General features: G+C 34.4%; 7 protein-coding genes across 9 annotated transcripts; 5 read left to right on the top strand and 2 right to left on the bottom strand.

Moving 5' to 3' along the window:
- The first annotated feature begins 45 nt into the window (after nt 1-45).
- On the top strand, nt 46-1563 carry LOC108565373. The gene has a single exon (XM_017924792.1). The coding sequence runs from the start codon at nt 254-256 to the stop codon at nt 1481-1483; it is 1230 nt and encodes a 409-aa protein (XP_017780281.1). The 5' UTR covers nt 46-253; the 3' UTR covers nt 1484-1563.
- Nucleotides 1564-2243: 680 nt separating this feature from the next.
- Nucleotides 2244-3692, bottom strand: LOC108565377 (dolichyl-phosphate beta-glucosyltransferase). The gene is made up of 5 exons (XM_017924798.1): nt 3506-3692; nt 3228-3402; nt 2963-3168; nt 2804-2912; nt 2244-2745 (listed from the first exon to the last, which is right to left on the bottom strand). The coding sequence occupies exons 1-5, from the start codon at nt 3569-3571 to the stop codon at nt 2303-2305; spliced, it is 999 nt and encodes a 332-aa protein (XP_017780287.1). The 5' UTR covers nt 3572-3692; the 3' UTR covers nt 2244-2302.
- Nucleotides 3693-3723: 31 nt separating this feature from the next.
- On the top strand, nt 3724-8904 carry LOC108565380. The gene is made up of 2 exons (XM_017924801.1): nt 3724-4016; nt 8818-8904. The coding sequence occupies exons 1-2, from the start codon at nt 3739-3741 to the stop codon at nt 8873-8875; spliced, it is 336 nt and encodes a 111-aa protein (XP_017780290.1). The 5' UTR covers nt 3724-3738; the 3' UTR covers nt 8876-8904.
- Nucleotides 8828-12466, top strand: LOC108565375 (eukaryotic translation initiation factor 4 gamma 2). Of its 2 annotated transcripts, XM_017924794.1 has the most exons (5): nt 9105-10069; nt 10143-11146; nt 11217-11510; nt 11618-11683; nt 12384-12466. In XM_017924794.1, exons 1-4 carry the CDS (start codon nt 9199-9201, stop codon nt 11678-11680), a joined length of 2232 nt encoding a protein of 743 aa, XP_017780283.1. In that variant the 5' UTR covers nt 9105-9198; the 3' UTR covers nt 11681-11683; nt 12384-12466. The 2 variants fall into 2 exon arrangements, with proteins under 2 accessions (XP_017780284.1, XP_017780283.1); XM_017924795.1 differs by lacking the exon at nt 12384-12466 and having other exon boundaries at nt 8828-10069; nt 11618-12105.
- On the bottom strand, nt 12087-13054 carry LOC108565379 (glutaredoxin-related protein 5, mitochondrial). Its single transcript, XM_017924800.1, has 2 exons — nt 12721-13054; nt 12087-12655 (listed from the first exon to the last, which is right to left on the bottom strand). The coding sequence occupies exons 1-2, from the start codon at nt 12959-12961 to the stop codon at nt 12474-12476; spliced, it is 423 nt and encodes a 140-aa protein (XP_017780289.1). The 5' UTR covers nt 12962-13054; the 3' UTR covers nt 12087-12473.
- A 48-nt stretch (nt 13055-13102) lies between these two features.
- LOC108565378 (alpha- and gamma-adaptin-binding protein p34-like) lies at nt 13103-13948 on the top strand. Its single transcript, XM_017924799.1, has one exon. The coding sequence runs from the start codon at nt 13176-13178 to the stop codon at nt 13917-13919; it is 744 nt and encodes a 247-aa protein (XP_017780288.1). The 5' UTR covers nt 13103-13175; the 3' UTR covers nt 13920-13948.
- Nucleotides 13949-15372: 1424 nt separating this feature from the next.
- On the top strand, nt 15373-17671 carry LOC108565376 (peroxidasin-like protein). Of its 2 annotated transcripts, XM_017924797.1 has the most exons (2): nt 15373-17237; nt 17300-17450. In XM_017924797.1, exons 1-2 carry the CDS (start codon nt 15777-15779, stop codon nt 17363-17365), a joined length of 1527 nt encoding a protein of 508 aa, XP_017780286.1. In that variant the 5' UTR covers nt 15373-15776; the 3' UTR covers nt 17366-17450. The 2 variants fall into 2 exon arrangements, with proteins under 2 accessions (XP_017780286.1, XP_017780285.1); XM_017924796.1 differs by having other exon boundaries at nt 15375-17671.
- The last annotated feature ends 7553 nt before the right edge of the window (nt 17672-25224 follow it).

The following is a 25224-nucleotide window of genomic DNA, read 5'->3' as shown; positions in this document are numbered from 1 at the left end:
TTCGATATATTTTCAGAGCTCCTTTCGTCCAAGGCATACATTTAATTAACTCCTAGGTCAATATTAACGCAAGCATCATGTGGTTTGAGATGTAAACGTCTGCATAATATTTATATAGTTTTAATTGTTTTGGGCGCAAGCACATGATTTACAACCAACAACAATAACTTTCAAAAAAATTCCCACGGTAGCAGCTCGAGTATAAAAGTAACCGAAAAGACGAACAAAATGTCACACGTATATTTCCGCAACAATGGTTTTAACTCTCGAAGACTGCAGAAAAGTTATCTACAAACACACAAATGGAAAAGGAAAAGTTAAGGCGTTCAAAATTTCCTCGTTGGGCGATGAACCTATGGGCTTCCTGGGCGAACACTACAAATTAAAAATCACCTACGAAGACATTGCAACGAAAGAAATGAAATTTGCAAGATTTTTCTTGAAGACCGTGCCCAACAGCAATCCAAACCACATGCAGTACGTGAACGAAATGGGAGTGTTCAAGAAAGAAGCTCTGCTGTACAAAAATCTAATTTCCAATTTTGTCAAATTCCACAATAAACCGATAGCGCCGAAGTGCTATTTGGTGCAGGCGGATAAATTTATTGTTCTTGAGGATTTATCGTCGAAAGGCTTTACAATCCCCGATATGGATCTATCATTAGCTCACTGGGAAGCTGTAATACAAACAATGGCTCGATTTCACGCATCGTGCATCATTTTCGAGGAACAGCGATACGCCACTCAAAGCTACAGAGTGAACGAGTTTTATCGAGATGAATTGAAGGAATCCACATTCAGTCCATTGGAAAATCATCCGAGATATAAATGGGCATTAAATACGTCTAAAGCAATTGCTGATTCAATGAAATTAGTGAATTGTGAAAATCAAGAAAACCAAGAAAAGATAAAACAATTCGTCAGCAAGAAGATGTTGAACTACACGAAAGCTTCAAAAGAGTATAGGAATGTTATTACGCACGCAGATCTATGGCGAAATAACATTATGTTCCGACAAACTCAAGAAGAACTGGATTGTATCTTCATAGATTTCCAATTGGCGCGATACGTTCCAGCAGCATTCGATATATTAACAACGCTTCATGTAAATGCCTCCAGCCACTTCTTGGATACGCACATGGAAGGACTTCTTCGTCTCTATTATAACGTATTTCGCGAGTCTTTGGAGTTGAAAAAAATTGAAGTCGATCGTGTTATGACTTATGATCAGTTCATGGAGAGCATAAAGGAATACCAGCTGCCAGCTTTAGTTGAAGCAACAATGTTCGCAACAATCTGCTTCGTCGGTCCTGAATTATCCAATTTGATTCTGGACGATGAAGATGTTTTCAACGAATTTAACTACACGAACAGAAGTAAGTTTATTCAGCAAGAGTTCAAAGAAAATATTAATTTTCGTGAGAAGTATTCCGACATCATGATGAGATTAATAAGTGTACTGGATCAAAGTCAAATCGAATAATACTTAATTCATAATATGTAATTTCTGTTTATTTATATTAAGTAAACCAAATTAAATTATTTTGTTATTAAAAATGAATTATTAATAGACAATAAATGATTAAGAATAAATTGTTTGTGGATTTCATTTAGAAATAATATTAATATTGTCGTTTAGTAGTAAATAAATCATTAATAGTAATACCCAAAAATATAATATAACTAATAAAACGGAGGTCCTAAGGCTTAAGGTCCTTGTGTTGTAATGAATACATCACAATCTAATATCTTGTGATAAGTATTTCTTTGTGATTCATTAATCAGAAATAATATTCTTATTATTTCCAAATAGGTAATTATTTTATTTACTTGCAATTGAAGCAGATTATTTGTATCGCTTCTCATTCTTAGAATGTTAGCTGAACTAATTATGTAATTAATTATCTAATCTATGCTTAATTGCAGAATTCTTGGTAACAAAGATATTCACTGTTTCATTAATTCGAATACGCACTAAGTAATATGAGAAATGCGTATAATAAAACGTATTGTTTTATGTAAATTATTTTTACAAAATCCATATGTAATTTTGAATAAAATACAAATCAACTTACTTTACGGAATTACTTATTTATTAACATAAAATATCTACACTAAAAGTATTCATATTCCAAATTTATTTACACTTTACATATAACTCTTTATGATGAATGTTTTGGGTATAGATTTAAAAAAAAAACATAATAAATGGAATATCATGTATATTTCATTAAAACAGTCTATATAAATTATTCGCGAAAATATTATGTGCTATAAATATAAAAAGATGATATTATTTTCATCATTTGTATTTTTGCGAAGCGATCTTCCATGCGCCGATCGTATACCTAAGCCAAATGAGGACAAGATCCCTGCCCATTTGTATCCAACTCCAAAATGGCGTTACCTTCGACCCATCAATTTCAGTCCAATTTACTGCCACTTCAGTAATAGGAATCTTCAATTTCTGTGCGATAAATAGCATTTCTACATCAAACGCCCATCTCTCCACGTGTAAACTTTCGAAACATTTCAGAGCTGCATTTCTAGTTAACAACTTGAATCCGCATTGAGTATCCTTAATACCTCTAACAGCGAACATCCACACCAAAAAGTGAAAACCGTACATCAATATTGTGCGAAAGAAACTTCTATTCGCTACAGCATCATTCTCCATGTGCGCTCTAGATCCAATTGATATGCCAAGATCTCTGGAAACAGCTACTGGATTTTTCAAGTAGTCACCTTAAACAATAAGAAAAACTTACAAAACTGTGTCAACTCACAGACTTTTAAAGTATACTTTTGAGAATGTCTTGTAAACTTAATTCTAATTTTGTCAGATCGGAGAATCTCGTGGCTCCATCAGCATCGGCGAACAACAACATAGCACCTCTTGCGCTTTGCATTCCCTATAAGTTTTGTAAATTAACAATCTTACTTTCCATATATAACATCTTACCAATCGAACGGCGCCACCTTTTCCTCTGTTTGTTTCCAGATCGAGCACTCTTATTTTGTCAACTCCAATTTTCTCACAATATTTATTTGCGATTGCTACAGTTCCATCCTTACTTCCGTCGCTGACCACAATGATTTCATATTTGAAATCCGAATTTTTGGCGCGATTTTCTAAAAATTCAGTACACTCATCTAGCATTGGTTGTACTGAAATAAAATATAAAATCATCAACAAATGTTTAAAATAAATGTTTGAAATAACTTACATCTTTCTTCTTCATTGTATGCTGGTACGATTACACTTAAATGCACACTGGATGGATCTGATATGCTCGGGAATGAGACAGACTCTCCACTTATAGGATCTACAAAGTATTTCTCTTTTTTGCTTCTTGTTATTATGGGGTAGACTTTCGATGTGGATATTAGAAATATGCAGACCTAAAATATGTAAGTAAGTGTAAGTAGTTGTATATGGTTAAATGATATTTTAGTTTGTATACAAATGATATGCTGAAATAGGTTAAGGATAGAGAAGACTTACTGCTAAGATCGCTGAAAATCCTAGCGCCGACCCATAAAATAGAATAATTTTGAGATCGGGAAACATATTGAATGCAGGTCGGTGCCCTTTAAACAGGCTTTAAATCATATCTCCAGAGATGTGCTTGGAAAATTGCAGAGGTGGCAATTCAAAGCACCGATAAAAGTGACAGTAAGTGACAGTTCATTGGAATTCTCGTTGACGTTTAGGGGAATTCCCAGCTTCGTTCCGTTATGTTGGCAACGGACGTCGTTGTCAATATAAATACTTTTCAACTGGCTGACAATTCTTTTATTCCTGTCTTTTTTGCTCGATATCCAAAACTACCAGTGCACCAAATTGAAATTGGAATTTTTCGGTTAGGAATTTGCGGGATCCACGGGAAATTGGGCACAGTTTTCTGCGGAAAGTTGCTGATTTTACTAGTGCGGAGGCATCCGAGCGGCGCCGAGCGACACCAACGATCAGCAGCCATCAGTGTGCCCTCTCACAAACAACAAGCATCGGCCCTGTAAGTGCTCTATTATTTGTCATTTAAAAGCGCATTTCACTAAAGTTTATTTTCTAATACTTAATCCGAGTTTCGCAAACTAACAACTGATCGGTAAGTGTGCATCCAGTCGGTATTGTAAATGGCATGAACTTGTGGATATTATCAGATATGTATGTGATTTTTTTTTTGCGCCTGTAAGAAGAACCGTACGTCGGTATATAAATTTTTTTTGCACGCAAGTATCGATGCGTCATGTCTCTTGTCCGAATCTTTCCAAGCCACTTCCGTGCCGATCCGGCCGGCGTGAGCGGTTTTCCCCGTGGCCTTTTGCCCCCCATGTTCTAACGGGTTGCTGCAAACCGTCCGGGGAAAATGGTCGGACGTCGCGCGGATCCAAATTATTCTCGTTCCTCTTCCCCTGTAATGGCGTATATTACATTTCTTTATATTCGCGTGCAACTTGCTTTCATACCAATCCATCCATGATCGCGAATTTCGGGGGCGGTGGCGGACGAAAACCAAATTTCCTCGAATTTCCCACATAGCTTTCCGCGACCGATGAATCACCGTCCTCTCCCTCTTCTCTCGGAATCACAGCATTTTTTTTTTCTTTTCAATGTACATATCATCGTCACTTTTACAAATTTATTATACATCGAAAAATATTTAAAAAAAAAAAATATTTTGCGAACGTTTCAAGGCCATACACGTTTTCGAATATTCTAATTCTGACGCCTCCCTTGTGTCACTGCTGTTGATATTTGCAGATTTACCCGGATTTCATTAAATTTTTATCAACCGCAGTTCCATCACTAATCAATACATTAAAAATAATTATTCATTACGCGTGTAATTCGAAAATTATGCATTTGCGCATCAAGGCTCAATCTTATATCGTAAATAATTAATTATTTATTGCTTTTGTTGCAATTTATATTATATTTATATCTATTGGTTTCATGAATGAAGCTCATGATTTGTTTTTATTATAATCTTTGCCGGTGTTCTGCAAGCAGTTACGAAAATTATTATATCTGTACGGTTTAATCCCGGTCCCCCCCATCCATAATCCCTAGCAACGAAAACTTCTACCTAAACTAGGGTTGCCACATCTCGTACGCCCGGAGTCTACGCTACAACACCGTGTTTAGTCCTCGTCTCCGGTCATCGACCGCCCAATAAATTCGCCAGAGCATTAAGCTTATATTATAACTAACATAGCGTTAATTGCAATTTTAAACAATACTTGCAGTTTCGCAAGAAATTACTACAAATACTGTGATTTACGAAGACACTCCCTTCTTACATAAATGGCTCAAAAGGTAGATATAAATTATTGTTGAATATCCCAAGCAGAAATCAATACATTTCAATTAAAATTTGTATTAATAAAACAAATTCGTTATGCTAACTTAACAAAGCTCATTTCAAGGAGCGTTTATAAATAGATTTTTGTTAATATTGAAATCTGCTATAAATACGATTGAATAAATTAATTTATGTAGTATTCAATTATATGATGCAAACAGACAATTGTAGAATACTATTTTTGTTTTATCCTTAAATAGAGTTTTGCTTCACCTTCAAAAAAAAAAATGTAATTGAACGTTTCCTTTGTATGGGGATCGTTTCTTTACAAGGATTTCACGAAATTCAGTGTTTATTATTAAATTAAATTCCAAGGCTTTTAACATGAACAATGCGCGGACAGAAACACGAACATCTCTGTGCGGATTGAAATTTATGAGTGGGCTGTAACTTTGCAAGGTACCACCAAGAGATCAATATTTTACACTACCAAATGTATGAATCAAATAGTTGTAATTCATCTGATTACTACTATCTTATATATTAAATGCATACGTAACACTTATTTCTGGTTAAGGAAATAATCGTTTTGATGTATAATCATGTCTGTTACTGTTCTATTTCATTCGAGAATAAATATAACAAAATAAATGCAATGTATATTTATAATGAGAAATGAATGTAAGTGTAATTTATTGTGTAGCATAATGGTATTAGTAATAATTGATAGTCAATCCAAAGTTTGTCGCAATGGTGGTTTAATGTATGACTGTTTTTAATCATAAATTTAGAAATATGTAATCTATCAAGTATTTTGAAGTGATTAGATAGTATTGAAATTATATGTAATATTTTCATCTTGAATTTTAATACATTTAGCAAATGTAAAAATATAACGACAATAAAGACTGCTTATCATAAGAGGAAGAATAGAAGACGGTGGATTGCTTCACATTAAATGAATGCAGATATAATAAATTGAAGTTGTCAGTGTTAATTGCTTAATTCAAAAAGGCGGCCTTTGTAATTCCCAATTACCGCTCTTTATCCAAGCGACGCGCCCGGTACATTTTATCCAGTTTCATCTCAGGATAACCTTCGTCATTGCCTCGAGTCGTCGGAATGTATTCAAAAACCTGAAATTGTGGTATCTCATCTTCTACATAGCAGGTTGCAATTTCTAATTCAGATTGAATCTTGATTGTGCGGCTAAAGCGAGCGTTCAAGGAACGAAACCAACCGGCAATTCCTCTAATTGGAGGATAATTAAAATATTTACAAGCATAACGATGGTGGTAACACGCGTAGACTGCTCTCGATGTACAAATATCTATAAATATATACATATATAGCTTGCAAAATTCATATCTACGTCGTCCTTCCCTTCGCTTACACTGTTATCCATATTCATTTTGTTTTACGAGCATTATCGACGGCTGTTAGTATTTCGGGTTGGGTACGGGAATTGGGTCACTTCCTATGTGGAAACATCTGTCGTGCATTGCGAGGTCGACCTCGACAGCTGTTTCCCGAAGATTTTTTTTTGCTTTTTGTCATTGATAACCGTAATTAAAGCTGGCCAGGTAATTTTGGACTCTGGCTTCTGATAACGCAGGACGTAGACCCCTGTCCACTTTGAACCATAATATTATTATTTTGACCATGTGCAATCTTATCGTTGTTTCGTTTTAATGTTTGACTTTTGTTATTTATATTTGTTATGTCGTGTCGTGCGATTGTTGTTGAGCCCTCTTGGCATGCTGCAACGTGTTTTCTTCTTTGTTGCGCTTGGCCTAAATGCTTTTTCGGCCATGCCAAGATCAATTACACGTAAATGCTTTGCACTATTTGAGGTTTTCCCTGTTGCATCTCGGCGAGTTGAGTTCATTGTTTGAACACCTGCCCACGGATATATCGTGGTGTTTGAGACATCCTTGGAATGTGCCAAAGACCTTGAAATTGACCTCGCTTCCCCTCCGATGCTTTGGTCGTCGACCTCCTCCTTCTGTCGGATCATCGTCACCATCATCATCCCCCTCGTCTTTTTTTCCTCTTCGTATGTAGGCTGTTTCGTCTGAATTCGTCGAGTATTGATTAGATCGCGTTTATTTATTCTGTACGGACGTGAATCAGTGCTCTCTCTGTCTGTCTGTGTGTGTTGTTTGTGCATCTTTTTTATTTTTTAAAGTAAATTGAATTTGTTGTGAGCGTTGCTCCAAGCGTCTGACGTCAACATTAACATTTCTTTGTCCTTCGCTGTTTTCATTTTCGATACCGTTTCGTGCCAATGCATACCTTCCTTGCATCCATCTAACGTTGCTCCGCGTAAGGCCTTGTGAAATAAACTAACTGTCGCACCAAGGATCACGACGTCAAACAATATAAATATAACTTTATAAATAAGTTTTGATGCCAGTTGCATATTTTAATTTGGAGTGAGTGCATTTAATAGTACGTATGTCTGTCTAGTCTACTTTTAAGCATATTGATTCAGAATAAAGTGGAGTATAGAACAAAGCATGCTTCGTGCCAAAATCTCTTGTTTCTTATAAATGTTTTCATCGACAATTAAAGCCGATAGCATTGTTTCCAAATAATATCGTTTTTTTTTTCCACCGTTTTCTGCTTCTGCGCTTTCGTGATGTACTAAATTTATCTCCTTCTACGCCCCTACTTTCGGCTAGGGTGGGGTGAGCATCCCTTAATAACTCCAGGGGAGGCAATAATTCTACAAATGTTTTCACTTCAACTTCAGTTTTCATACTATTTGGTTCGCAGTTGTTTTTTTCTACGAATTTTCACTATGATGTTTGTAAGTATAGAATTGAATAAAAATTATGTGCATTAATTATTGTCAACAAAAGTGAACGTTACAAAGTGCGAAGCTGAAATAAGCTATTTTTATATATACAACATAAAGCATTTTTTTTTGTAGGCTATCAATATTTATGTAACGCTATTGCAGCAATCAATATTTATAAATAATTTTTACTACTCACGGTGCACTTGAAAGTACTTTTTGGTTCATGCATTTCATTAGCATCATGATTTGATGAATATGTTATCAATTCGTAACGTTTTTGTAAAGCTGTAGATGATAAGATAGCGACGCACCGGCTTTTTTTTTAATGATTACTACCTGACCAGCAGGTAAATGTTCTATGAAGTTGAAGAGAAAAGTGTTCATGAAAAACAGGGGAAAAAAATATCGGTAAACCGGTATTGACCAGGTACATAAGCGTTTCTGAGGATTAAATTTCTTAGAATACAAATACAATGACGATTTCTATTGAAGAGCTGGTATGTTTCTTTATATAAGAGACAACAACAAAAAATAAAGGTTCATAAATTGATCAATAGTGAATATATACCTCTTTCAACGATACGAGGCAGGCAGCTGGATGTTTTCTTACCGTATAGTTTGTTTTTGTATTATGTGTATGTGTAGTAGGAATTTATATTGTTGTGTGTGTTTTTCTGTTATTAATTTATTTGTTTACTATGTTTTTAGTAATTTGAGGCCATACGCTATAATAGAAATAAGTGCCTGGACCGAGAGGGATTTCTAGGCAGCTGTAGTAAACTCACCACGACGGAGTGCCCCAGGCAAGCGGGGCCACAAGCTCGTGTTTCGGGGAAGGAACCTGTTCCCCCCGCCAAGCGACGCTGGGTCCCTCCCTCTACAGTGAGACACCATGATGCCATTACAGCCGAGTCTCGTCACGACCTGGTGTTCCGTAAGGTTCGCGGTATTCTCAACAAACTCACGCCAGACAAATTCAAGAAGCTGAGCGATGATCTACTCCGTACCGAACTAACATCCGGCATCATTCTGAAAGGCGTCATCTTTCTAATCTTTGAAAAGGCGCTTGATGAACCGAAGTACTCGTCTATGTACGCACAGTTGTGCAAGCGGCTGTCAGAGGAAGCACCAAATTTTGAGCCTCCAAATGGTCCTTGCACCTTTAGACTGTTACTACTTAACAAGTGCAAAGTTGAATTTGAACAAAGGTCAGAAATTCTCGAACAGTATGGACATAAAGACCAAACAATCGAGGATGAAGAACGCAGGCATCTGGCGAAACGCAAAATGCTGGGCAATATCAAGTTCATTGGTGAACTGGGTAAGCTGGAGATCTTATCGGAAACGATATTGCACCGGTGCATTCAGGAACTTCTGTGCGCGAAACGGCGTGGCGATGATCCCTCCGAAGACCTGGAGTGCCTATGTCAAATCATGCGCACCTGCGGCCGCATCTTGGACTCAGACAAGGGCAAAAAGCTGATGGATCAATATTTTGAGCGCATGTCTGTGTTGGCAGATAATCAAGAATTACAACCACGTATCCGTTTTATGTTGAAGGACGTAATAGACCTTCGGTCGGACGGTTGGGCACCGAGAAAGGTAGCTGTTGTTGAAGGTCCTGTGCCCATCCATCAGATCAGACCGGTCGAAGATGATAGGCCGGGTTTCCGAAGGGACAGAAACCAGGATCGGGATTCAGACCGATCCAACTTGTCAGAATTATTTAGACATCCGATGAAGACTCGTGGCGGTCTTGAGGGCATGCTAATCAGCATGAATCTCGGATCCTCCACTACTAATCTAATACCTACTCACCCGTTCCCCAACGGCTATGGTGGACAAAGAGATGGAGGATACCGCGGACATAACAACCAACGTAGCGGTTTCAATAACTACAACAATCAGCGGGGACAATACAAGCACAACCAGAATAACAGCATGAATCAATACAATAACCGTACGTATTATAATAAATTAATTAGTCGGACCAGAGCAGATAAAAAAAATAACGAATTCTCTCTTATTTATAGAATCCAACAAGGAAGTAGCTCCTCGTTTCAAGAAAAATTTAATTGCTGCTTGCGAACATCAGAACCTCGTTGATGTGGAATTGCGACCTTCATCAATGCTTTTCAAGCAAGCTTCAGTTAAAAGTAACAACATTATGAACTCCAGACCATTAGAATCAACACTGGCTCCTAAACAGCCAGTTAGTACACCACTTTTGAAGGAAACAACACTGCCTATTAAACAAGTATCTACAGAGAAACCCAAGCAAACAAAGAAAGAAAAAGGTCCAAATAAGGAGGAGGTCTTAAAGAAGTTCTCCTCGTTGATGGAAGATTTTCTAAAAGGAGACGTGAACATTCAGCAGGCTGTAGATTCTTACAAGGAACATAAAGTACCGGACAAGTTTGCTAAGGACGCAATACTTAATGGCTTAAAAACTTTTGCAACCGGCAAAACAAATGACGAAAAGCAAAAGTTCATCACGCTCCTAGCCAACTTAAAAAAAGAGAACTTACTACCCACCCACATTATTCACGACTCATTCAAAGCCGTTTGTAACCTCATCGATGAATGTGAGAACGAGAAAAGCAAGATCATCACCTCAATCTCGTTTTTGAATGCATCTGCTATTAAAGAAAATATTCTGCTGCTAGCAGATTTCGGATCATTCACCGAACATGGCACCTACTATCCGCTATTCATGTCTACAATGCAGGAACTTAAAGAGCTCTTAGGTGAAAAGGAGTTAACCAAGTTATTTAACGACAGCAAAATAACATTACTCGCACAGTTGCTCGAAAGTGATCGCACCAAGGAGCGACTAGCAATCATTCTGGGAGAGCAACGGTTAACATTCCTTTGCCCAATGCTTCAGCTAGAAGCTGACCTCGCCAAACAGCTACAAACCGATCCAAATCCACAACAATTTTACAAGTGGATTAAAGAAAACTTGGAGTCCATTGATTTTACTGAACCCGGTTTTATAACAGCTCTTATGACTGTATTGCTCAAATATATTACTCAGGTAATGCTGTTGCACATGATTCTTTTTTTCTTGTCGTCTGATTATTAATTGTTTTTCTTTTGTATTGCAGGATGCTGCTGCAGCTGCTGCTGGCGACGATAAAGCGATTGCAGAAAAAGAGAAAGCTTTGTTGGATAAATATCAACCAATTTTACATGCATTTTTGCACGAGAATTCAAATTTGCAATTGGTCGCCGTTTATGCCTTACAGGTGCATTTTTATGCTCTTGGATTCCCGCGCGGTCAATTGCTGAGGTGGTTTAACGCCCTTTACGATTCATCTATTGTCGAGGAAGAAGCTTTTCTTACTTGGAAAGAAGATGTTACTGATGTTTATCCCGGAAAAGGTCAAGCACTCTTCCAGGTAAGTGTATCTTAGTATAGATTAAATCTGCTTTAATATACAATTATAATCAGTTGTGTCTTCTATAAACATTGCATACACACCTTAATTATATAATTTCATTCCAGGTGAATCAGTGGTTAACTTGGCTCCAGGAAGCAGAATCAGAAGAGGAAGAGGGAGATGAGTAAACTGTATGTGATGCAGGTGTCACTTTAGGAGAAATTTTATTTTTTAAGTTATTAATTACAGTAAGGATTCCAATCCTTTTTTACATATTAATTTTGGTCTCGACAGCTGATTATTTAAGTATTGTTTTTTTTTTCTTTCTTCAAATAGTAAATTGTCCTTAGCTGTAGTTTATGTTTCTTCAGGTGAGGCTTCGCCCACCTAGCACCAATTTAGTGAAATTGTACATTACGCTGTTATTTTTTTTATGTGTGAATGGTTTTTATATTTTAAAGGACATCAGGATTGTGTCGCATAATTGCTTTTCAAATCTATTTAACTAACTGAATCTGTTTTTACAATTAATAATTACAATTAAACCTCTGACTATAAATCGAATAAAAAGGCAAAAAAAAATACAATTATATATAAATGGTGAAACATTCAATTTTTATTATAACAATTTTATATTGTGTTCTCTGATAATAACAGTCAGGATACAAATACTACCCCTCTTTATTTTCTAAGTATTTTAATAATCATTGCTGTAAACACTTGGCTTAGGTCATCCTCACAATTGAACAAAAAAAAACAACAACAATAAACTGTACTGTGTACATGTGGATATCTTTAACTTGCAACCATTACGAAACATTTATTCCTTATCATATTTATTTGAAATAAAATTAAAAACATTTCCTCATTGGATATTTCTTTTGATTTCAGGGATGTGGGATATTGATTGAGATTCCTGGTTAAGAGCTAGCTACATTTATTATTTACAAAATATTTGACAACACAGAAAAGATAAATAAATTACTTCTTATCATCTTTGGGCTTACTATCATCAAGCAGCGCGCTTTTGATCCCAACCTTTTCCAGTTCTTCAATCAAATCCCCTGATTGGTGCATTTGAAGAAGGATATCACAGCCACCAACAAACTCTCCATTGATGAACACTTGGGGAATTGTTGGCCAACTTGAGAACTCCTTGATACCTAGAAATAGATTATTTTAAATGAAAATTGTGGAATAAACACTGGCAATCATTGCTAATAACTACCTTGCCTCATTTCCTCGTCGGAAAGGACATCGTGTGCATCGTATTTTACTCCGTGCATTCGCATGATTTGCACAACGGCATTGCTGAAACCGCATCTAGGTTGCTCTGGGTTACCTTTCATGAAGACGACCACTTTATTGTTATCGACTAGCTTCTTTAAATCTTCAGGCTTCGTTGCTAGAAATCTATGCAACTGATTACTAACGCTGAAAAGTTTTCGAGATTTCGTTAAGAAATTCATATTTCCAATATTCTGTTCGACTGAAACTTTAAAATTAACCTACAAACTGATTGTGTGTAACGCGAAGTCGGTTACATAAGTAGAAGCACCAAGTTCACGTTGCTGTAACGTCATCTGTCAGATATCGGCCATAAACCAAAACAAAATTTTGTCGTAATATGACTTAAAAATTGAAATATTGGTTGTAGTGATTTTATGTGATTATTTTGTAACAATGGATTCGAAACCTTGCGTAGTGATAGTTAGTAGCAGTAACACGAAACCAAAATCTTTGATAAAACTTATAACCAAAGAAAATCCAGTGGAACATTCAGAAAAATATAGTTCTTTGTCCCATCCATGGAGGTTCGAAACCAAATATTATACTGCTGAAGTTGAATTGATTGGCCTATCGGAATACACTGAAAATGAATTCCAGAAGAATGTAGAAGCATTGATCATTCACATGGATAGTAACAAAAGTACAGGTCTTGATGATTTAAAAGAATGGGAGCCTTTGGAGACCAATTTTGATCCAGACATTAAATTGCTCATTGCAAATTATTGCAATAATGAAACAAAAGTGACCAAAGCAATGGCTACAGATTGGTGCTTGAAGAGAGGTTTTGAATTTATTGAGATTTTTCCAGCAGTGGAAGCGGACCAGGAGGAGCAGGATTTAATCGAAGAGAAAATTGGTGTGGATAGGATAATAGAAGCATTAGAGACACACATCTGGTCGAATTTGGTCATGAAGGATAAAGTAAAAGAAGAAAAGGAAAACAAAAATGTTGATTTGGATGAATTGCTTATGGATGATACAAATGATGACTTTACGGATCTCTTTAATAAATTACACATGATGAAAGACAGTATACAATCAATGCCTGTGAAAGAGAGGAAGCAATGTGCTGAGCAAGTTGTCAGTGCATTTTGGAAAGCTATTGGTGGAGATGAAGAAGAAATTGCTGATTTATAAAATGTCTCTTGTATTATAGAAATAAAATATTCAAGTTACTATATCATCTATTATTTTCCTATTGCACTTGTTTTGAAGTTTATATTGTAATTTGATTATACTTTTTTGTAGCTTTCTCCTATTTATAAAAAGTATCTACTTAAACTATATAAATGTAGACAAATATTTGGATATTTCACTTTACTTATATATAAATATACAATTATCCTTCAAATTGAATTCAACTTTAAATTACAGATTTTTTTATTGTCGTTATTCATTATAGATCAAATTGTATCTTTGTATTTATTAAAAAAAGGGTTAATTTTTGCATAGATATATAAATGTATTTTTGTTTTGAGACTTTGGTACTTTAATATAGTCAATTAATAAGATTAATAATTCAATTATTTCAGCAAATTATGGTTTATTGGTATATTAACTTCAATTATCAAAGAACATTAAGCAGACTGAAGGTTTCTTCATAATTTACTTTTGCTGTGTACACAGGGTGGCCTATTAAAAGACAAATAGTAGTAAACTGGAGAACGCCTGGCACTGGATGAACTTTGCTTACAGAAGTCAAACACAGAGGATATCCAGATGTATAATTTAATCAAATTACAATTATTGAATTAATATTTTTAATTATTCTGTTACATTTTACTTACATTGTTTTCATCAATATATGGATTGAAAGATAAAACTAATATATTAGGCTACAGGGTATGAACTAAAAATAGTTTCAAATTGATATATTAAAAAAAATGTTGTTACAATAGTAGCCATATTCAAATGAGATTATGAACAATTATCTTATTGTTAATGTAACAATTATTCATATGTAATTTCAAATTAATTTATTTCAAGAAATATTTATTATTGTTATAATTATAAAATAAAACAATATAAAATGGATACAAAAAAGGAATCACTATAATTTCTGATTTAATGGTTTAACTTTAACAAAAATAAAATTCATATTAATAATTTCAATAATAACAATAATTGTATACAGCTGCTGAACATGCTTCTATATAAAGTATTTTTAAAGTTTTTCTGCTACAATATAAATTTTATTGATGAACTAATAAAAAATAATATTTTTATTGAAACATAGAAGAAACTATTTCCATAACTTGGAAAATTTATTTTCAACATATTTTCATATTGTTTGGATGTTCTTTATATTAAAGCAATAATATATTTTGAATATTTTACATTTTTTTGTATTGTTCTTGTATTGTTTCATTTTGTTGTTGAAGTTGAATAAATTAATTAAAGAATGTTGTTGATTGTGGATTATTAAATTGAATATTAGTAATAGTAATAATAGTAGTATATGTTTGTTAATTGGGATGATGTTGTCGGATGGTGAGGTGGTCGGATGGTTAGGTTGGTTAGGGAGGCGCATCGGCATCGCGACGACGCCGACGTCGACGCCGACGCAACAATACGGGCGCCGCGACCCATAAAGCTGCGGCGAATAATATCATAGTGCGACGGACACGATTTCCAGGCGGACGCTCGCGCAGCACTTGCATCTCCGAGATTCTCCCAAGAATACAACGCGAACGACACAGATTCTCAAGACCTGCAGAAAGTGTATTTATAGTGGAGGGAGAGCTCTAAAAATTGATGCCCGCATGAAAACAAGCTCACAGTTTCCGCATTTTATCCAAATAGTTGGTAGCGCGTTTGTTCAGTGAACTTTGAGAAACTTTTCAAAACTTTTCATACGCATAAGTTCTATATATAAGCAAATAACAGATAGTGGTAAAATTTGATTAGAAAATAAGAGCACGCAGGATTACATACTTCAGTGCGTGCAAAATGTGTTGTGTAAATGGACTGTTGACTCCAAGATGAACTCAAGGGATGGCAGCGGCCTCCCTTCTTCTGCTGGTGGCGGCCTTGGCCGTAGCGGCCCCAGATTGGACGGATTGCCCGACGTCTTGCCGCTGCAAATGGACGTCGGGCAAGAAGACGGCGCTCTGCAAGGATGGAGCGTTCACCAGGCTTCCGGACTCCTTGGATTCCGAAATGCAGGTACTGGATCTATCTGGCAATTCCATATCAAGGCTTGGTAAAGATGCCTTCAAGAGTGCAGGCTTGATAAATCTACAAAGGATATTCATGAGAGGAACTCGTTTGCGGCAAGTTCACAAAGATGCGTTCAGAGATCTCATAATTCTCATAGAGGTTGACTTGTCTGAAAACGAAATCTCCAGTTTGGACCCGGAGACATTCAACGGGAACGAGAGACTTAGAGTTTTAAATTTGAGCGGAAATCCGTTGCGACAGCTTGTTCAGGCTCAGTTCCCTTCGTTGCCTCATCTTCGGTCTCTCGAGTTCAATGGTTGTCAATTGGAGAGCGTTCATCGGGACGCGTTCATTCATTTAGCCGCCCTCGAATCGCTCAACCTTAAATCAAATCTTTTGCGAAACCTGTCCGAGGCGGCTTTTATGAACTTCGCCCATCTCAAATCGCTGGCACTCGATGGGAACCCTTGGCAGTGCGATTGCGAATTAAGAGGCTTTCGTGATTGGTTCTTGTCAAGTAATTTACAATCAATTTCGCTGAGTTGCTCGGGACCCGAAGAGCTGAAGGATCGTCTGTGGAAGGACGTAGCGCGTGAGGAGTTTGCCTGTCCTCCACAAGTATTTCTTGTCCCATACCCTCAAGTACAGGCTGAAGCAGGTGGCAATGTTAGCTTTGGATGTCATGTTATCGGAGATCCTGAACCGAAAGTAACCTGGATGTACGAAGGCAGACCCATCAATCACACCTGGCTGATATTGGAAGCCGAAGAGGGACTGTTGGACAAGTGGGTCAATATTAGTGTTTTTAATGTGAGTGATGCGGATGCGGGGATATACTCTTGCATTGCTAAGAACTCATTGGCGGTGGTTAGTTCGAACGTGAGTCTAGTGCTACCGGAAGTGGTAACCGCGACGACATTAAGTAAATCTGATCCGGGTCTAGTGTGGTGGGCTTCCCTGGTCGTCGGAGTGGCGGTGTCATGTTCTGCGGTCTGTACAATAGTGGCGGTATGCTGTGTAAAATCGCGAAACAATCGCCGCAGGCAGAATATGAAGGCCAGCGTAAGCTTCACGGACCAAGAAAAGAAGCTGCTGGATGTCAGTATTGCGACGACGACGGACAGAGGAACCGGAAGCTGCGAGGCTTTAGGTGCTGAGATGGAGCTGCTCGAGCCGCCCGTTCATATCACCATCGAGAGCGAGCCACTTCCATTGGCGGTGTTTCCGCCGCCACCGGAGTTTTCCACGAGCACTCTCCCAGCGGGCGCCTTCGGGAACATCTTCATCTCAGTATCTGTGAGTCGAGACCCCACACTAGATACGTCCAGGTGTCCTGACCTGTTGGACTTATCCCACAGAGCCAAGCCGGTCTATCACGGGATGGCTACCCTACCACGTCGGCCCTGCGCTGTACCTCAGTATGACAATATGGGCCCACGCGTCACGGCTGGTGGTAGTTCAACTCTTTCTCTTCCGGATTCTACGGCTGAGCTTCCTCCACCACCTCCGCCCCCCAGCTGCGCCCCGCTAACCCCAGAATTTGTCTCTCTCTAACCAACCCCCCTGTGGTTCATCTTCAATTAGTGCCTTTGCTCATATAAATATTCATTTACCACTACTATAAATGTTTTTTTTTTCTCTCCAATCTCGATCCTATTTTGTATAATGTTTGTGTGTAAATATTCCACCTATTATTACTGATTTATGTATAAAAAAAAAATGCAACAACTACCATGAAGGAAATATAATACCTATAGATATATCTACTATACTGTATAATGTTCATTAAGAAAAATCAAATACTTCTTTAATATATATATATCTATATTAAAAATATACATACTATAAATATATAAATATAATTATTATAAGGGAAAAAAAGACTATAGGCGTACATTCATATATATATATATCTATAAGATTAATTAATGATTACTAATTATTCATATTTCTGTTATTGCGTATTGTTGATCTGTTAGATACATTAATAAATTAATCTTTGTAATTAAATGTTTGGGCCTTTGATTCAAGCATCCCATCTCCTTACTGCGAGTTACATACAATTAGAAACGATAAATTGCTGATGTCCAGGGGCGCCTGCTCATCTCCCCCAACCACCCCCGCGAAATTAACTGATCATAACTTCCGGTATGAGTGTGACGCTATTTTGTGCACAGGCGCCCGCTCTCACGCTAATTACTCTCCTAATTAATCGACATACACACCATAATCTGACAACAAAATTTACAACTTCCATGCAAAACTACACAACCCGAATTCCTCGCCACCAAATAATATTTCGCGCGCACTTCATATAATTCGAACACAAAATGAAAAATATCACACACAAAAAAAATGCATATTATTTAATTATTCACAATAAACATATCAAATAGAGAATTAGCAAGAACACATGAAAAAATATATAATTATTCCTTATTTCCCTTTGAAAAATAATGATGTATATTCTACAATTGAAACTAATACTCGAACAAGATAATTTTTTACAGTTTTTAAAAGTTATGTTCTTGGATTGATATCAACTTGTGACAAATATAATGATATTCTAGTAGAAATAGATGAAATTCTAGAAGTCTGACACAATATGATTTGAATGAGTGGTATATAACTAGTTAGAAAGGAACCACTTTGTAAATACTTAGATATAAACAAAAAAAAACTATGAATGATGACTAATTAATCAATACTAATAAAGTGTAATAATTTAATGATAAGGTAGGTGAAGTAATATCGAATTATAAAAAGGCTTCTCCTTTGAAATGTAATTACCGGCTTTTAGCTATTTAACAACATTAGCCTGATAGTTAGAAGTTAAGTGAAGGCACTTCGAATCTAGTCACAGCGTGATTGCCGATAAATTGATAAAATTAAGGCAGTTTCCTATACAAATCAAGCAAACAACATTATGTATTTTTTGTAAATTATATCATTTTCCTTATTTTTACAATAATATAATAATATAATAAAAGTATTTTTTAACGTCTGGTTAAGTAATAAATATTGCAAGATCCCTTTTAATAAAGTAAAGTATTTAATCATTTCAAGTTGGTCTGAGTGAAGATAAAAAACGTGAAAAGAAATGTAATATGGATAAAGCAACATTGTTTATTTGTGAAGTCTAAAAACATTGCGGCGAAAAATTAATAAAGATGTATGAAAAAAAAAATCGCTTTAATACATTTTGCTTTCGTTAATTTCATAAGTAATCATGACGTATTTCTTTCAGGGTTGGATTAAGAAATTTTGTACTGTGGTTCGTACATAATTTCTTAATTCAACCCTGAACCAATTAATCCGTATATCTTAAAAAAGTTAAATATCTAAAGAATTTATAAAAGAAATGTTTCAGTTTGTTTTATAAGCAAGAATAAATCAAATGATTTATAAATAAAAAAGGCTTGAAAGTAAATTAATAATTTAAAGACATTTATACAAAATATATTTGCAACTATGCCATAATGTAACAAGTTTTTTTTTACAGAAAATGAATATAAACTGTGAACATTGTTGCTAATTACATTAATTATTTCTGTTCATTTGCTCATCCGCCAATTACATTTGGTGTGCGTTTCTGCGATACGCAGATGCATGAAATAATTTATTGATTTGTTCCGCACTTTGATGTAACACGCAAACTTTGTGCCGTTTTAACGTCATCATTAACGAAATTGCGAATATTCCAGTAATGCGGAAATTTATACTTCCATAAATATAAACTCATGAGAGCTCAAATACAGATTTCTTAATTACTCTGCATAACTCGAGCATATGTTTCGGCTTGAAGCTAAATCAAAGAAAATGCGAATCTCATTTCATATTTCGTAAATAATTTATCTTAACGTTTCTAACTATGAAAGTATGAATATGTAAAATTTAGTTTATTTTGTTGTTGCATACTGAAATGCATATACGTAAGGTAATCTAATATTCTTTTATTGAAAAAAAATCACAATTTTGCAATTTCATTGCAGGTTAATAAAACTTATTACATTTCAAGATCTTTTAAAATTAACTAACTTGTTGAATATGATAAAGATATTGAAAATAATTACTTTATCAAATGCAGATGATATAATAATTACAGTTATATTGAATATAAAGTATGATTAATACATCTCATTCAATCTTTCACGATGAACATCATTCATGGACAACAAATATTCTATATTAAGTATAATTTAGTAATAATTATTTAAAGATCTATTACTTTTGGTGATTTTCTGCTTAGCTTTTTTATTTCGGGCGAAAAATCGAGCTAGTTACATTTGGTTTAATAAGTTTATAGAATTTTTTTATTAATTTCGGTTCAAAATTAAAGCTGCTTTCTTTTCAATTTATAGTATTTTGTTTATTTCTTTTTGTACGAATTTATATATTTTTTATTTGTAATTCTGCCCAATAAATCAAATTTTGTCCTTCCTCTGTCTGAAAATAGTTGTTACATTTCGTAAGAAGCTAGAGGAATTTCTGAACAAATTTAGTTAATTCGAATAGGAAACGTAGATAAATCACAGTTTAAACTTTATTTTGAAAAAATCACTTTGTTTTAATAGCGTTTTCATTAAAGTCGAACTTCGTCTTAACTTCTTAATTTATTTTCCTTTTTTTTTCAATTTGTCGTGTAATGTACTTTTGGGAATTTTGAGTTCATGTGTCATGAGCACAATGGAATTGTGGAAATGTTTTGAATCTGTTGACTATTTCTACGAGAATCAACGAAAATCATCACATTGTTAATTTTACACACATTAGTTTGTTTCCACAGTTTTGAAATTGTGAACCGAGAACAGCGAAACTTTTCAGTAGCAGTATTTATCGAATATTTGAGTCTTTGAGATTTTCAAATCATTATTACTAAATTCTTACTAAATACTTTATTTTTGCCTTAGTTTAAACAAAGTTTGGCTATCGCACACTTAGATTCATAAGAAATCTGATAAATATGTTAAGAGAAATTAATTAAATTGACTATTTCCAATAATCTGGACGTGAAATTGAAATGTAGAATCTATTTTCGGATAGAGGAAATGTTAAATATTATTTTTTTTTTCAGTTTTTGAAATTGGAAATAAATTGAAATCGAAAAATGAACATCAAATAATCTAGTTAAGTTGTTCGATTGATTTGAATTGAGTTATTCGTAATATTACTGGGAATAATAAACGAACACGTTACGAAGTGGTCGTTTAGGAATACAAATTGCAATCAATTTGTTGGGAAAGTTTACGCGATTTATAAGGCAGCAATTTATAAAGGAGGTACACAAACGGAATTAAAATGTGGTCGCAGTGTGCTTTGTTGAAATGCACTTCAGTTTAATTGTCCTAATTTGTATTAGACAAGTTCGCGTCGAGGGATATAGTAAAGTTTCAGTCTGCAGATAAAGCTGCACACCCAGAGAGAGCCACACATTCATATATATTCTATATGGCGCTCTCGCATACCAGAAACTGCATAACCAAGGTGTTAAAACGGCCGTAGCGTTGCGCGTTCCAAATTTAAATGTAATGATTTTACAGCTGCATAAGCTTGCAGCCATAAATTCAGTGACGGTGTACATGCATCCTATGTTCCATCTTATTATTAAAATTATTCAAATTTATTACATTGTTTTTACTTTTACATTTAATTATATTTAATTTATTACATTCTACTAATTTATTTTCTCAATTATATTGCTGCACATGAGAATCAGTAGAAACATAATATTTACTTATTATTTTCGTATGCTGAAAAACCTATGATTAGTGGACCTTTGCTATAGCTTATTTATTTATTTTAGTACATAATTACAGTAATACCTCGCATTGTCCGGCTTCGATCAGTCACTATTTCAAAATCATGAGTAAACAAAATAACTTTTTTATACAGTCTCTTTTTGTGCGGTTTTCCTTAAATTAATCCGGTTTCAAACAGTCCGAAAAATTGACGAAATTGTATAAATAATTATAGACTAAATAATTAATTATGAAATAAAAACAACATTCATAATTGCTTAAATACAACACAAACAGTTTTTTTTTTATCAATTTATCAATTAATGATATTATTTATACTTAATTTTAATATCGGACATATCAAGGTTAATGTATACGAAAACAAATTATGATTTTTTTTTATCGTTTCACATGATATCTGCTTTAATATATCGCGTAATTACTGTTAGAGACGGATGAAAAAACTGGAGGCAGTATTGATTTTACTCGTACAAGATTTGCTTCAAACTAATTCATAATTCAATATACATAATAAATAAGAAAAAAACTTGATAAACTTTATGTCCATATAAAATATTAAATGAAAATATCTTTCCACACAGATTTGTTTTTTGTTAAGAAAACAACTTGAAATTTTTGTTATCAAAAAGAAAACTTTTATTTATACGCAGATTTATTATTGAATCTCAATGAATTAGGAAATATTAGTCTATAGTTTATACTTGTACATAATATTATATAGTGATAGTTATGATAAATCAATATGTTAACTTTGCTTTTGTAATATTTTATGTAAAAACAAAGTGTTATGGAATTCATTATGATCTTTTTTTATGTAATTGATAAAACTATTATTAATCTATTTATTAGTTTCTTAAGCTCAAGATTTATTATAAGATATGTTTATTATATCTCTAAGAAATATAACTATTTCAATTTGACAAATACTAATTTAATTATGTGGATAATATTAATAAAAAATAATTGTTAATAATCAATATTTGAAGGAGTAAAATATATCATATGTAAAAACAATAATAAGTTTAATCTCAACTATCTTAATTCTACATTTTTTTTCTATTTGTTAAATTATAACTAATGAAATGTGTAAAATATTAATAATACTTATATTGAAGAAATATGTACTATAAATAAAGGAATTAATTATGATTCTATTTTCACTAATTACAATGCAAGCCCGTTTTAACCATTTTTTTTTTCAACGAACAATGCTTAATGTTAATCACTATCGACTATTATTTTTTTGTTACCAATAATTATAAATCCATTACTTTTACTGCATGCACAATTTTTTGTAATGATTATCATCATCATCACAACTATTCCATACAAAATGTATAAATAAAGCAAAGAAACGCTTTAATGCGTTTTTTTTTCAAGTATTGTAAGTATATTATTGAGGTAAGTAATGTTAAAAAGTACTAAAATCAATTATTTTTTTTAATGTACAGAAGGACTGTAGTGTATTGTATTTAAATTGAGTTCATTATGCTATGCAAACGGCAGCGAGTTCGAATAAAAGAAGTAAAGGAGAAGGAAGAGGAAGTAATGCGAATGTTCTGTGTAGGGTGGAGTCGGATTAATAAATGCAGTGGATGAAGGAGCTGACGAGCTATAAAAACGAGTGTACAAACAAGAAATCTGGGGAGGATAAATGGGAATATATTGAACCAATTTCAGGGCCCATTGTTGTCAGCGCGAAGGCTTGATTGTTATGGGACCCTCGCAAAGATAATGAAGGAAATCTCCCCGTCCGAAAGGTTTGCTATTGATGTTCCTTCTTTGAGCTAATACTCTCTTAGAATTTATCAGAATCCTCATTCCGGAAAATTGTATATACGTACGCAACACTGTTACACCTCCTACCAGAGGATGTATTGATCCAATCTAAAGATAACAACATAAAAAAACAACTCTTGTACTTAATTCATTAGCTTAGCAACTTTAATTATCTTCGCACGTAATATTAAGTTTTCATTATATTCTCATGATCGCTCTTATTTCCTATAAACCTTCAAAACTAATATCAAACTTCCTAAGCATTTCCCGCTTAACGACTTCCATTACAATGTAACGTGCTTAGGTTTGATAAAAATATCGCAGAATGTTGATATATTATTTCTGGCTGAAAATAGTTCTTTGAATACAAATAACTGTTTGATCATTTTGATATTTGATATTTTTTTAAATTTATTTACATACTACGATATTCCTGAGATTATATATTTAGGCTTTGGATCTGTGCGCATTAGATTAAAGGGATTTAGCATGTTTACTTAGGAAATACTTAATATATTCGATGCTCGAGATTTTCTCATATTATAACACAATTTTACTCATCTAGTGGACAAATTTAAATTTTCATAGTAATGATACAATTTCCTATACATATTATAAAAAAAAGTATCATATTAAATTAATTTTACAAATATTGCTTTTTCTCAGTTCACTCTTCAGAAAGTATACTTTTACATTATTTATTTACTCATTTAATATGAAAATAAAATTCGCACATAAAGGCGTTGACATTTTGAGTGCTTCTGAAAGCATTATTTCTTCATGATTCGTCGGAAAACTTAAGTTTTATTTTCACAAAAAATACACACTCACATTGCTGAGTTTTACATTGTAATAAAAGTAATTAGTAAAATATAGGATTAAGAAATATTGTGCCTGTATATTTGATACCTTTTATGTATGTATATCTATGTACAGGTTTAAATTTTAACGCGATTTAATCCCACGGACGTGGACTCAAACGGATTAGCATAATTAGGTTCGTGAGCAACAGTGTTCTTAGCCTATCCTCGATGAACGAGCCTTATCGCGAGGATTAGACACGGCCTATTAATGTTGCCGATACACTGCTGCAAACCGCGCCGTCGCCTCCCGAATAAGATATTATCATCCCCCCGTGATTTACACACTGCCTCCAAACCTCCATCGCACTTTCGGTGAAATTTATTTTCCACGCAATTTCAATAACAAAAACCTGTCCCTTCTGCGCACGCTATTAATAAATACATCAACGTTGAACTCGAAATATTACCTATCAACTTCCTCAATAAATAATTTCACAATTAACACTCGCATTCAAAGAAATATATGCAAAGAGGAGACAATAACTATTTTTTATATAATACAGTTTTATAATGGATTAAACAGTTTATTTCTCTAGATCAGCGGTCGGGGAACCGGGGTAAATTACCCAAAATGGGGTAAAAATGAAAATTTTTTGGGTAATAGGGAAATTTTTCTAATTTCATCTTACCAAACTCAGAGAGCGGTTCTCTGACTACTTTTCAGATCTTGATGTACAAACTGTGAATTGGGTTGTAGATTCTTTTAAATGTGAAATTACTAACATACCAGCAGATCCTCCAGATTTGGCAGAGGCAATTCTTGAACTTCCATCCAATACTGTATTCAATTTGAGACCAAAGCATATCTGTCGTCTTTTTGGTTGTCAAAGGCTGCAAAGGCTTTCAAAATTGCACATGAGGAGGCGGTAAAAAAATTGCTGC

This window comes from Nicrophorus vespilloides, unplaced genomic scaffold, assembly GCF_001412225.1.
Source record: "Nicrophorus vespilloides isolate i.1.1-1 unplaced genomic scaffold, Nicve_v1.0, whole genome shotgun sequence".
In the NCBI taxonomy this organism is placed as follows: domain Eukaryota; kingdom Metazoa; phylum Arthropoda; class Insecta; order Coleoptera; family Silphidae; genus Nicrophorus; species Nicrophorus vespilloides.
Note: the sequence above shows the minus strand (reverse complement) of the source record. Positions and strands in the feature narration are given on the sequence as shown.